Here is a 13733-nt window from a genome sequence, read left to right on the forward strand (position 1 = left end):
GTGTGGCCCTTGCCATCCTCACTCCCTGCATTCCAACAGCACAGACTTACTGGTGGGCCTGCGGCAAAAAACCCCTTATCTTTGCCCTAATGATAATCTGTCATGAAACTATTGAAACACTGATGGCATTGCCATCTGTGTCCCTGTCTCCAGGACGACGCGCTGCAGCCTTGGGTGGGATCCTGACACAGGGCTGGTGTGGAGAGAAGAGGGCACGGATGGGACCTAGAGACTCTGGCCTCCTCTGCAGTCTTGTGGGGGGCCTGGTGCGGTCGGGTTCACATCTGTCGTTCCTGATGCACGCACGAGCTCTCACCTGTGTTTCTCCCGCCTCTTGCTAAGCAGAAAGGACCAGGATGGAGCAATGTGGTACCTGGCAGAAGCGGCAGGACCTGAGCCCTGCTGGAGCCACCGTCAGCTAGAACAGGAAAAGACAGGAGGTAGATGCTGCAAAAGAAATTGGGAGAAATCAGGAATCCTCTGCTCTGTGACCACCTTCCTACCCAAATGGTACTGGGCTTTCGGAACCTAAAGGTATTTTCAGGAGGACCTTAGGAAGCTTTCCAATTGGTCTGGACTACAACATCAGAAGCACAGGAATTGGCTGAGCTAGAGCATGAGGGATCTGGGCAAGGAAAAGAAGTGAGGGTGGCAGTGGGCTGCAAGAGAGTGCACGCCTCTGTGCTGGTCCCTCACGCGAGCGCCCACTACCGTTCCTCTGGGCTCCAACACTCTGAGAGAGGGGCCGGTGACGCCCCTGGGACCCTACCCCAGCCTACAGCCCTCCACTGGCCCCTGTACCACCTATTCTAGCTGTAGACACCTTCACTCTCTCCGGAGAGGCAGCTCTTACATCATCTCCATTTAAAGAGACCAAATGAAATCAGGGAACTTGCCCAAGATCTGTGATTATGAGTGGGCGGGGCAGGGGTCAAGGGTAGGTCAGTTGGACTTGGTTCCCCACATCACACCACAAACCTGAGGGGCAGTGTCTGGAGGGTCTGAGAGCCACAGATGGAAGATTCCTGGTGGAAAAATCCGGTCTCTGGGAAGTCCCTGGAAACAGTAGACACATTTGCTGGCGGGTCAGATGCTGGGCTGACATCTGCAAGGTCCTTGCGAAAGCACTTCTGTGGATCTAGTAGAAGCATCTAGATGGCTCCTGTCCCTCACCCTGTAGCTCGGTCATGAAGGAGGCAGTGTGGAGGGTTTCTGGACAGAAGATCCCATTCTCATCTTAGCTCTGCCCCACCATTAGCTGTGTGACCTTGGCTGGTTTGCCTGAACTCTCTGTGGAATCCAACTGGCTTAGTAGGTTGGGGTGGGAAATAGTCCTGGTGGTCTTTCTGGAGCTTCTCAGAAGCCACCCTGCCTGCCTCTCCTTTGTGCAGTCTCAAATCTTTTACCCCAGCCACTCATTTTTAAGGTAGGCTGGTAGAGTGCCCATGATACTTGTAACTGAAGGAGAAATGTTTTATTTATTTATTTATTTATTTAACAGAGAGAGAGAGGAATCACAAGTAGGCAGAGAGGCAGGCAGAGAGAGAGGGGGAAGCAGGCTCCCCGCTGAGCAGAGAGCCTCATGCAGGGCTTAATCCCAGGACCCTGGGATCATGACCCAAGCTGAAGGCAGAGACTTTAACCCACTGAGCCACCCAGGCACCCAGGACAAATGTTTTTATACCCATTTTTCAGGAAGGAAAACTGAGGGCTGCAGAATAGAAACCACTCCACTATGGTCTCAAGAGAAGTCACCGTGATAGGGCCACAGGCCTAGTTTTCTTGACATATGACTTAGATGAAAAGAAAGTACCCTTGGGCACTCGAGCCAGAAACATAGCCTTTGGGGGGGGTGCAAACTTCTCCACTGACCCAGTTGGGGAGCTGCTCCCAGGAGCCAGAGAGAGTGGCCCTGCCCACCACCTGTTTCCCTCACCCCAGGGCTTTCATCATTTGGAGGGGGACCAGAGGGCCCTCCCTGATGGCAGGAGGGAGTGACTGAGTTTTGTTTCTCTGGAATGGAACAGGTTTGACAGGCTAAAAAGTCCCTCAGAGGGAGGGAAGGCTGGAGAAGACCCTCTGGGGAAGAGCAAAGTATGCGGAAGGGAGAGAGGGGGTGCCTGAGGTCTCCGGTAAACAGCTTTGCCCAGAGATGATTCATTCTTTGGGCCCTGTTTGCACTTCCCACTACCGAAGCCTGACTTTTGGTAGCAGATCCTGTGCCTCAGTTAGGGTCATTAATGGCTCAGAGTACATGTGGTGCATTTGGCCTCCCTTAGGTGTACCACCATGTCCGCCTTGAACTTCACAGCATTTCAGTCATGAGGATACCCAGCGGGTAACAGCACCACCCCCCGCCCCAACCTGTCTCCCTGCTCAATCCTATCCTTTGATTTCTTCTTAGCAGTGACCACTGCCTGCCTGAGGCTTCTTCCTTTATCTTTTTGCTATGTAGCACACTCCAGATGGGACGTCCCACTAGGGCATGGGCATCATCACCTTGTTTGTCATTTACTAGGCAATGCCCAGGAGGAGAGCCAGCATATAGCTGGGTCTCTGTGGAAGTCTATTGAACGAGGGTGTGCTCGCTAGAATGGTTGAATGACCGCTCCACCGGTACACGGAAGGCTTTACTGAAGAGGTGCAAACACAGCCCTGTTTTAGGGCCTCATGTTGTGTTTCCCTTAACTTAGGTTTAAAAGTTGTTTCCTTCCGGGGCCCCGGGTGGCTCAGTGGGTTAAAGCCTCTGCCTTCGGCTTGGGTCATGATCCCAGGGGCCTGGGATTAAGCCCCGCATTGGGCTCTCTGCTTAGCAGGGAGTCTGCTCCCCCCCCCACCCCTGCCTGCCTCTTTGCCAACTTGGGATCTCTGTAAAATAAATAAATAAATAAAATCTTAAAAAAAAATTTTTTTTTTAAGTTGTTTCCTTCCAACTCGTGTTCTTGTCCCCACCTTTCCACCAATGGAAAAACAGAGGCTCAAAGCCTAGGACCGAGAAGGACATTAGGATTGTAGACTACTGGATGTTACAGATTTTGGAACTTTTTGCCTCCAAAACATATTCCTCTAACTCTTCATCGACATCTAAATTACTGAAGAGCAGTACAACCTTCCACACTAATCTGTTCTCCTTTAGGTTGAACCCAAATCCTTCCTTTTGTTTAGTAAGGGACCTCGTTCGTCCGTTTGTGCTATAAATACCGATTGAAGGCCTCCTGAGAGGGGGGTGCGAGCATTCGGGATATGGTTCTAAAACCCATTCTGCTCACAGAGATTACAGCCAAATGGGGCAACATATCCAGCAAAGGATCACACAAACACCCAGAGGAGTGACCTCGGTCGTGTTCTGTGGCAGGAGATGAAATTCTGGGTGCTGCGGAAACATGCAGCAAAGGGGAAGACTGGGTGACAAACTCAGGAGGAGGTTTCAGGAGAGGTTCCCCCCAGGGAAACGGAAATTACAAGCTGAGATCTGAAGACTGAGCAGGAGTGAGTCTGACCAGGGGAGTGGAGGACAGAGGAAGAACATTCCAGGCAGAGGGGCATGGCGTGTCTGTGCCTCCCGGGTAGAGGGTATTGGCTCCTTCCGGGGTTTTTCTAGTAGAGGAATCTTTCATTTTCCTGAATGACCAAGGGGCTTTCAAGGAGACACGTTAACCTTGGTAAAGGTCCTAGGCCCAAAATAGAACACAGTAAGTTCTTCCTTGCCAGAATCTTCAGATTTTAGCTCCCCAACATTTGACTTTTCCCTTTACAAAGGAGCCTGAATTGTCCTTGATTGGAGTATCCTCAAGCCAGCTGCCGAGGCTCTGTGCTGGGCCTCAGAATGTTCATCTGCTTCTCCTCGGTCATCTCCAGGCTGTCTGCCCGGCTTTCAAAGTGATACAGAAGGAGGGTGGACGAGACAGGCAGTGGAGGCCGGGCCACAGCCCCCCACAGGGGTCCAGAAACCACACCCCGATTTACAGATGAGCTCCGACCCGCCCACTGAGCTCTGACAACACCCATTTGCAAATGGCTTATCTACCCTGGGTTATTCCTAAATAAGTAAGAACTGTTCTTTCATAACCCCGAGCATAACGCTATCTTAATAACTAACCGTCTGTTGGGTCTGTGTACCGGGATGTCCCACGGCTTCCTTAAACCAATTGTCTATCATTCCTGCCTTCAAACCCACTCGTCTTGCTGTCCTCTTGAATTTGGTTTGGAACCAGCGTGCCTCGAGAATGTTGTGGTCATCTTCCCTGACACCTCCCTCTCTCGTCTTCTGCCTCCAGTGGTGACCAAGTCTTCGTGACACCATTTCCCAAATGCTTCTCCAACCCGATGGGTTTCCCCACCCCCGCTGCCTTCTCCTTAACCTGTGTCCCCTCTGGTGTTTTATGTACTGGCGTTCTTCCAGCAATCAGCCTAGCTCCAGTCTGTCTGTCGGTTACACTGCCCCCCAAATCATCTTCTTTAAAAAAAAAAAAAAAAAAAAAAAGCTGAATAAGCCCTATTGACTCCTCATTGCTTAGTAGATTGGTAAATCTCAAAGGGTGCAGCACCCGTCGCCTGGGAACTTGCTAGAAATGCGAATTCTCAGGCTTGTCCCCAGACTTAAGGAATCAGGAACTCAGGGTGGGGCCTGGCAATCAATTTTAACAAGGCTTCTCAGTGATTATTCTGATGCTAAGGTTGGGAGTAGCCAAATAATCACATACAAATGTCATAGCCTTTCACACATGGCTTTGCATTAGTTGGTCCCCAATGCTCACTCCAGCTTCCTATAATCATGAAATTCTTGTTACCCTGAACTTTCTACTTTCCTCTATGTGTGTCAGACCCTTTCACCCTTACACGCGTTTGTAGGCTATTCTTCTGTCTGGGATACCCTTCCTCTCATTCTTCCCTGTCACAAATTACCTCCTCCATGAAGCCTTACTTGACTGTCCCAAGCAGCATTTAGTGGCTTATTTTCTAGGTTCCTATAGCCCCTTTGTTGATAATTTAGTTATAGCTGTTGTATCTGTGGATGTGGCTTCAATATGGGAAATAGATTTCTAGCAGATAATTAGTCATTTTACAACAGAACCAGCTCTCTGGGAAGAGGCACTTAGAGAGAAGGTGTGGAGATCATGAAGGCTCCTGTAAGCTGCTATCTCCTAACGTCCCAGCCTTTCTCCACCGTCTCCTGGGAGAGATGACCTGTCTTGTGTGAATGCATATGCTTGGACAAGGTGCACAACATGTTACAGGCATTCGTAAATTCAAAAGAAAAGGATAGAATGAATAAAAGATTTCTGCTTTGTAAGGGAGGATGAAAGTTTCTATCTAAATTTGACATTCCTGTCTTCTACCTCCTTGCAAAGGCCCCAGAGAAATTATACAGCAATGCTGGTCTGTACATTTCAGGGACAAGCCATAGGCCCCCTCCCCTGATACTGTGGTTGCCCCGCTGCTGGGCTGGGGGAGGGAAGGCGCAGCCACTGTGCAGTCTGGCAGCTCCCTCAGGTGGAACGATCATTGGGCATTTCTGCTGCACTGGCCCTTCAATCTCCCCTGTGTGCCATGAGCCTGCCACCCTCCTCGCTCCCCTTACCCCATCGCAATCCAGCCAGCAGGTTCCCTGAAGCACTTGGCATCCTCTCCATCACTGTGTCACTCACCCAGCTAAGAGCATCGTGCCTCCAAACCACACAGACCTCTGGGGCTCCGATCTGGGCCCTTTCCTTTACCAGCTGCTCAGCCTTGGGCATGGGACGACATTTCTTTTCTTTTAAACCAGCATTCCCAACTGCAGGAAGAAGCAAAAACCAGGTGCACACAGGGCTCTACATGGAGGGACCAGCCAGAAAATGATCACCATTACTATTATTTACTCTTTGGTACAGACTTACGTTCTACCCCTTAAGCCCAGCACCAGCTTCCAGGGCTTTCCTACCAAATCAGGAAGCCCACGAATCCAGCTCCTTCTGTTTTGGCTGGTGGAGTCTCCCCCATGTCTTTTCTGTCTGTAAATCCTCAACCCTGATCAGCCTGTTTTCTCATCCCAAGAATGTTCATTTTCCATATGCTCGCCAGCTGGCTACCAGCTCCGTCTCCTAAAGGTTAAACTTGTGTTCCGGAGCATTCTTTTTGAGCATTACCTTTTCTTAAAAAAATGCAATACATCAGTGGTTAGGAAATCAAAGCAGCTACACACACACACACACACATACACACACACACGTGCAAACACGCGCATGCCCACCCACCTCCAAACATCCCCACGTGAAAAACCATCTAATTCTGAAGTATTTCACAATTTTCCAATGAACTTTTATGTCTTCTTGCCACCGAGACTTCCATAATTGACAGGCAATGCTGTTAACTGAGCTCTGTAAACTCAGCCAGACTCGGCAGTGGTAGGCAGCTTCTAGAAACAGCTTCCAATATTTCTGGGCCATGGCGTTCCACCTCCTTGCTCCTCCACACGCCCGGCTCCCGCTACAGGGAAATCTGTGCTTGTTTCCTTGGCCTTCCGTATGCTGTAACCAAGGACAGGCCAACCGTGAAGGAGACAAACCCACTGCCTGTCAGGGGCCTTCCAACCTGCTCTGTGGTTCTGCTCTGCCCAGCTGGGCCAGCCTCCGTCTGGAACCAAACAAGGACCCAGGGGCTCCAGTCAACACAGAGGGGATTGCGTTGCAGCCTGTGGTGAACATGTGGGCCTTTTGAGGCATCCACTTGCCCAATGTAACTTGAGAAGGCCCGTGTAAAGAGTACGGCTCTCCTTAGATGCAGGGTTAGGCTGAAGAAGGTTCCAGGTGGGAGAATCAGCCTTCCGTGGCAGTGGCTTGTCCTCGGTCTGCGGAAGCAAGCAATTCAAGGACCTTGGGCCAGGGGTGAGGACGGTGGTGGAGCTGGTGGGTGGAGGTAGGGGTGGGGTTGGAGTGGGAGGAGGGGCTACTATAGGCTGTTGGCTATTCTCCCTGCTTCAGAGTGCCCTCAGTGGGGCTGAGCGGAGCTGGGCTCTGGGAGAAAGAGCCACACCTAACCGAGGACCTGACATTGGCTTCGCACACCCAAAGCCATTTGAGTTTGAGGTCTGGGGGATGCGTCTTCCTGGTGAAGCCAAACGATCTCTAGGTAGCCATAAACTGACTCCTCAGATTTCATTTCTGAACGCATGTTTAAAGGTGGTAAAATGAAAGCAGATAGTTTCTCCAAGCCTCAGTGGAGGGTTTTTAAGTGGACTGACTAAAGCAAAAAGCGCACACGGACACCCAAAGAGCCAAATGAACCAAAGATCAACCTGGAGAAAGCCTTGTGGGACATAACCGAGATGAAGAGTAGCAAGAACACGGCTGTGTCACGCATTTTCAAGAAGGAACAAAAGACACACGCACACACGTCAGAAAATCACAGTAAAGGAGACTTAGACATACCTTTCCTGGTGTGTCAACTGAGGAGTCAAGGCCTGTTGATGAGAGGGGCTGGGGGACAGGGCAAACGCTCCCCTGGGGACTGCATGCCACGGGTTTGGTGATGGATACACTTCAGTCAGGAATAATCCACCTGGAAGTTTGGAAGTTTCTACCAGAATTCCAGAATGAGGATCCGTGCAAATCCCCCGATAGCTACACATCACCACCATCATCGGTAACACTCAACGGAACTTACGAGCCAAGCACTGGATGATCATTACATTGCCAAGCACTCTGACGGCGTGGCACTGCCCTCACTTTACAGACTAAGAGAGAAAAGCTCAGAGAGGTTAAGTCACACGCGTAAGTCCACACAGCTTGTAGATGGAGGCAGCTGGGAGACTTAAGGGAGGGCAGAGAGAATCCCCGCCGATGGCCCACAGGGCTTCCCATGGCAGCCGTCATTAAGGAAGTGAGGATCGCCTAGTCTGGCCACGGGCCCTCTGCACAGCAGAAACTCATGGTGCGGGAAAGCCCCCATCAGGACAGGTGAGTCGTCTGAGGACACGGGGCTTCTGCTGGCAAGAAGCAGGGCTGCAGCCTGTTTCCTCCTGTCTGGTGAAGGTCTTCACACCACAGCACACCTGCCTGTGTCCTGAAGCTCTAGCAGGAAACCGGGCAGAACGGAAACATGAAGGCAAATGTGGCGTTCTCCTGGAGCCAGACTCCAGCCTGCCAAGTCTCCTCTAGGGCGGAGAAGAGCTTAATCATGGATCTAAAGCAATGGCAAGTGCACACACTAGACAGAAAGGGGCCTCCTGTGAATCTTGAGGAAGGCTCTGCCCCGGGCCCATAAGCCCGACATGTTGACTTTGGCAACACTTGAATGCCCTTTTCTGCTAAGAAAGCTACTCACATGGAACTGGGTAATGTGTTGCTGTTCTGCCACCCAGCACAGGGTGGGGAGGGGAGGGCAGAGCCGTCGCAATGGCCTGAAGGCTGGAATTCCTTTCTGGAAGGTCTTCATCTCATCCCCAGGCTCACTTTGTTGCCCTGTTGTTTAGGGACTGTGCCTTCCCAGGCCAGACCTCTAGACAACCCCTACACCTGCTTGGAATAGCAAGTCCAGACCAGGAACATTAATTCTAGTCCGAGAAGAGGGCTTGGGCTTGACCATCAGGCAGTCGTCCCTGTGTCAGCGGGTACATTGTGTTCTCGCTCTTGAAGCAGGACCCACAAAAGGTTTCTGTGCAGGCGACTACACTTTCCATGTCCCTAGGACTGTAATGTTCATTCTGCCACGCCAAGTGTTGCACAGAAGGGGGGATGAGGGGGACTAGTGAAGAAGAAACGAGACTGCGTCCTTTTTCAAGCACGGATGTAACTCTTCGCTCTGCCTCCTGCCGTTCAATGAGCACAGGCGAGGGAAGTCCTCAGCCACGTCTCCTCACCTGTAAACTGGAGTGATAATGCCTACTTCAACGGGCTTGTGGCAAGGACGGGGGGTCGTGTTTGCAGGTGTCCCGCAGGAATGGGTGCGAGGCAAATTCCTCCTGTCCTGTCTTTGGAGTTGAGGCGTCCGGAATCGAGTGCTGCCTTATGGTGCTCCTAACCCAAACCACGGCAGTCGGCGGAGGCTGTTTCAAGAGGCTCATGCTACATAAAGAACACACATTTTCTTAGGCATGGGTTAGATCTCCAGGGCGTGGGCTGCTTGAGACAGAGAACACTCGGATCCTGAAGGCAGGGGAATTCAGGGAAGACCCAGAACAGGAGTCCCAGGCAGAACACAGGGTACATGTGCCTCCGACAAGATGGGAGATGAGAGTGTATGGGCTCTAGGACCAGGGGGAGAGTCTGCTTCCCAGTGGGGTAGGGCTTGTAGGAGCCACTGTGTCCTCCTTGGGCCTGCCTCCTCGGGTGGTGTGGCCCTCACCACAGGGATCCCTCTGGGACTCAGGATCACCTTCCTTCCATTTGAACTTATAACTCTCAGAATGGTGAACCCACCAAAAATGATAACAGAGGAATACGATAGCTAAGAAAGAAGAGGAAGGGAAGGGAGAAGGATCGATCTCGAACGCCTCCCCTATGCTAGGAAGTCCACAGTGACAATTTAGCTGAGACCTCACGACAGCTCTTTGAGTTAGCAGAATCCCCAAGTGACTTTCCAGCCCTAGGAACCCTAGGCTTGGAGAGCCTTCAAAGCCTCTCCCCCAGTCACAAGGAAGGGAGGACCCGGAATTTGAACCCAGGTCTGACTCCGAAGTACGAGCATTTTCCAATTCCTCATGCAGCTCTGGGAGGAGTCCCCAGAGAAGGGAGGAGGCCATGTGCCCAGAGGATCTCAAATGAGGAAGTTCTCTTCTGTCTGTAGATTTTTCATGATCCGTTTCAGCTGGCCTCTGGGTAACCATACAATTATTCTGTTACAAATAGTTAAAACATTTTTTCCTATATGCCTAAATGGATCAAAACCACTTACAGAAAGCAAAACAAAAGCCATAGCCCACCCCCACCCCCCGCCCAATCCAACCCTTAACCCCAAACCCAAAACAACAAATGTGCTGAAAAGAGACTTCCAAAACTAAAATTGCCAGGTTTGTTGTTACTGTTCCGGGACCGTAACCTTGGAGCAAATCAGAGTTCTAACTGGCAAAAGCAACAGCCAAGAGAGGAGAGTAAGTCCCTGACAGTGAACTTGCTGGCAGGAATGAAGCGTGGAGCTCAAAGCTACTGTGTGTCATCCCAGGGGACATGCCAACAGGGCATTTAGTGAACTGATCAAACATAAAGTAGACCAGAAAGGGGGTGGGCATCATTGTGTCTACACACAACTCTGACAGCATCTGATTTCAACAAGTTTACTAAAACGACAGTCATGGCCTTGACAAATACTGAATGCAGAATACTGGTGTACATAGATTTTACAGAGCGGCTCCCGAGAGCCAGGTCACAAAATAAGGTTTAACAGATGGGAGAGGCCTGAGGGAAGGCAAGCACACGGATTTTATTGAGAAAAAAGCTTATATACTGTAGGGTTGCTGAAGTTTAATAAATAAAGGTCAACTTATAATATATAAAAACAATATAAACATTTATATGCTACATGCATATCATATAATTTAAAGTAATAATTTATATATGGGGAGAGATGCCAATTTATGTTCTTCCGATTTTTCTCGACAAGGCACACACACAGGAGGTGTCTATCCGTATCCATCGCCAGCCCACAAGTTTATTGTTTTCTGACGTCAGTGCTCGGACGTAGGTCTGGGACGTTTTGCACTGAGAGTTCCAGTGTTTATCGTCAATGCCCCTGCAACCGTTTTTGACGGGCCTGGCTTCTTTACATCGTGTCTCATAAAAATATTGTTTGACGGGAGAGTTGCCGGTTTTGATCTCCCCCAGCACTGTCACCTGGTGTCCCCGAATGTCGATGGCCGATGACTTGTCGGTTACCCACAGACTCTCGCTGTCGCATACGGAGTACTCCCCTCGGTGACTCTTGTGCTCCGCGTACCTCTTCCTCCGTGACGTTCTGTTCGCGGCCACGGGGTTGCCCACGTAATCGTCCATGAGATACAAGGGAGGAGGCTGCAGGGGGGTGCTGTCGCTCAGCAGGACCCGGGGCGAGCTGTAGCGCCTCTGCTGCCGCAGCAGTTCCGTGTCCGTTGCAATCACGGGCTGGAATTCCGACCTGGGGGGCTCTCGCTGCTCTGGCTTGCGGGGGGCCTCTGCTTTGGGCAGGGTGCTCTGGTAATTCTCCTTAATGTCCACCATCTGCTTGGAGAGCTTGTTCTTCAGAATATCTGCCTGGATCAGCTTAATTATCAGGGAATTTAGCGAGTCTTCGGGCAAACTCCTTTGATCCATGTTGTTACCTTGGATGCCACGGAGATATGCGAGAAATATCACATAAAACAAGATGGACATCACCTTGTTCACCTGTAAGATCTGAAAAGGAAACACAGGGGTTAATGGGAGCCTGTGGCAGCTCAGTCCATGTCACTGTGGGTTGAGAAACCCTGCGAGAGCGACCAGGCTCCTCTGTGATGTCGGGAGACCAGGGTTGTCGATTTCTCTCCTTGGGAAATACTGCCTTTGGATATCTAATGGTACCTCGCCCCCCCCGAGAATTTCACCTGCCTCTCCCCCAGTAATCTTTCCTGGAGCGTGGCGGCTGTGTGCTAGGGAAAGAGGGGGTGCGTGTGCGCACATGTCATTGTGTGTCTCATGCCCCTGAGCCGACAGAAGGCAAGATCCTTTTTTTTTTTTTAAACTAAATAAACCCAAAACATGAGTGGCGAGGTCTTTGGTGTGGAAAAGTTAGGGTTTTCCATAGGACCTGGGTCCCCAAGAGTCTCCAAAGCAGAGGGAGGAGCAGACTCACACTTAGAACTTCCGCCTCCCCCCTCTTTCCTAGACAGAAGCCCCCCACGGCATCTGCATTTGAGGTCTGCGCTTGTCTGCAGACTTCTGTTGTGTGCAGATGTTGTCCGGCTGCTTCTTTAAATATCACCTGAGCCCGAGAAGACCACAGTCCACTCCAACTTGGCAAAATGTGAAGCTGTACCTGAGAACTATGAAGGCATATTTGCATTCTTTTAGCAACAGGTACAGACTTGCGAATGGTCTTAAGGAACATAGCTCTACCGCCCTCCCCTACACCTGATGTAGCTTCTGGGTCTCTGGAAGGAATACCCTGAGGCTGGGGACGGGTCACCTGCCTGTGCACTGCAACATCTGCATGGGCTCATCTCTGGCCAGACCACGTCTGGGGAAGCTGGTCCCCCGCCCTGGTCATGAACATGGGGGCTGCCCTGTACTCTGGGAGAGGGCCCGGCTGAGCTCGCCGAAGGACATGCCTCACCAGGGCCCCCAACGGCTTCCCAGAGACCCCCTCCCCAGCAGAGCACTACCTGCAGGACTTGGAGGCATAGCAACAGCCAGCTCAGGTTAATGGGCTGGACTTGCCCGGAACAGCAAGATTCCTTGTGGATTCATTTTTTCCCCCCTTTGTATACATGTTTCCTTTGGGGGTTACATTTTCATTTTGCTATCTCCTTATTTAAATGGAACTTGAACTCGTCCGCACTCTCCTTCTGTTGCCAGAGCAGAACCTCGGCACGCGGTTTCCGTTGGGTCCTTATGGGATTATAGGGCTGATCTCCAGATACCTTCCTGGCTGGTTTCTCCCTCACTAGAGCAAAGCCCAGCTCTTCCGAAGGTTGGCGCTGGAAAGAGACTCTTCAGGCTGGGAGGGCTGGCAGCAGGAGCGATCTCCAGCTGCTCTCTGATCCACACCACCCCCATGAGGTAGCCAAACCTTAGTTACCATTGCTATCACTTCACTGGCCCCCAGGGCCTCATGGTTTCCTCTTTAAGGCCCTAAGCATGGAAAATAAAAGCCCTTCCCTCGGTTCACCTTTGGTATTTGCCGAGAGACTTTAGTAAATCCAGGGGGAACGTAGAAGGGAAATAAACAAGAGAGACACAGGAATCAGAGAAGCAACCCTGCTTACCAGGTACCCATGTCTGAGCTTGCCCACACTAACTTGCTCCCGGGACTTCCAGATGCAGCCTCTTTCCCCATCTTGTCTGAAGTACTGCTCTCTTGTCCCCAAAGGCCAGCAATGCTGCGAGCACTTTGCTCCAACTTCCTCCTCCTGGCTCTAGGCCCACCTCTTTGATAAGGGGATCATCTTCCTTCCATGGGAACCACTCTTGCGGACAACAGACTCCTTCAAGGTCAAAGCTGAGAGAAGGATTCTAGATTCACTGCCCACCCCTAGAGACTGCTCTAAGAATCCCATTATCCTAAGAAAGTGGTTCCCACAGGATAACTACTCTCCCTCCCACTCTGCATATAATTGACATTTCCTTCAATGTTGCAGCCCAACAAAACGAACCTTGAACACAAAATGTACAGCATGCATGCAACTAGAATTGCATGCCCTTTCTCCCCTATCCAAAGGGAATACAGCTGCAATAAAGCAATTTGGGATGAAGAGTCTATCAGAAAACAATTTATTAAATCCTCCCAAAGCCCAGCCACCGTAAGCAAAGAATAGACAGGGTACCTGCTCATAGGGAAAGAGATCAAAGACGGTCAGAGAGGGGGGCTCCCAGAGAGAATGAGAGTCGATGTACTGACTAGCCAGGGAGTGACAAGGGGGCACGGACAGGAAGATAGACGGATGGGGCCGGTGGACTGGGGATGCAAAGGGGAGAGTCTTTATGGCTGGGGCCTGAACTCGGAAGCAAAGGGTTTCAGGTGTAGAAGAGCTGTATAAAGAAAGCATTGAATCCAGCTCCTTCATTGCACAGACGATGAAAACCTAA

The 13733-nt window shown here is 50.9% G+C and overlaps 1 protein-coding gene across 1 annotated transcript in view; it reads right to left on the bottom strand.

Moving 5' to 3' along the window:
* Positions 1–10285: 10285 nt before the first annotated feature.
* The window catches only part of NTF3 (neurotrophin 3), a 67290-nt gene continuing 63842 nt past the window's right edge, over positions 10286–13733 (bottom strand). Inside the window, exon 2 of the mRNA XM_044226854.1 lies at positions 10286–11345. Within this exon, the coding sequence (XP_044082789.1) occupies positions 10551–11345 (795 nt within the window). The 3' untranslated portion in view covers positions 10286–10550. The remainder of the gene's footprint in view (positions 11346–13733) is intronic.

Source organism: Neovison vison, chromosome 12 (assembly GCF_020171115.1).
Source record: "Neovison vison isolate M4711 chromosome 12, ASM_NN_V1, whole genome shotgun sequence".
In the NCBI taxonomy this organism is placed as follows: Eukaryota; Metazoa; Chordata; class Mammalia; order Carnivora; family Mustelidae; genus Neogale; species Neogale vison.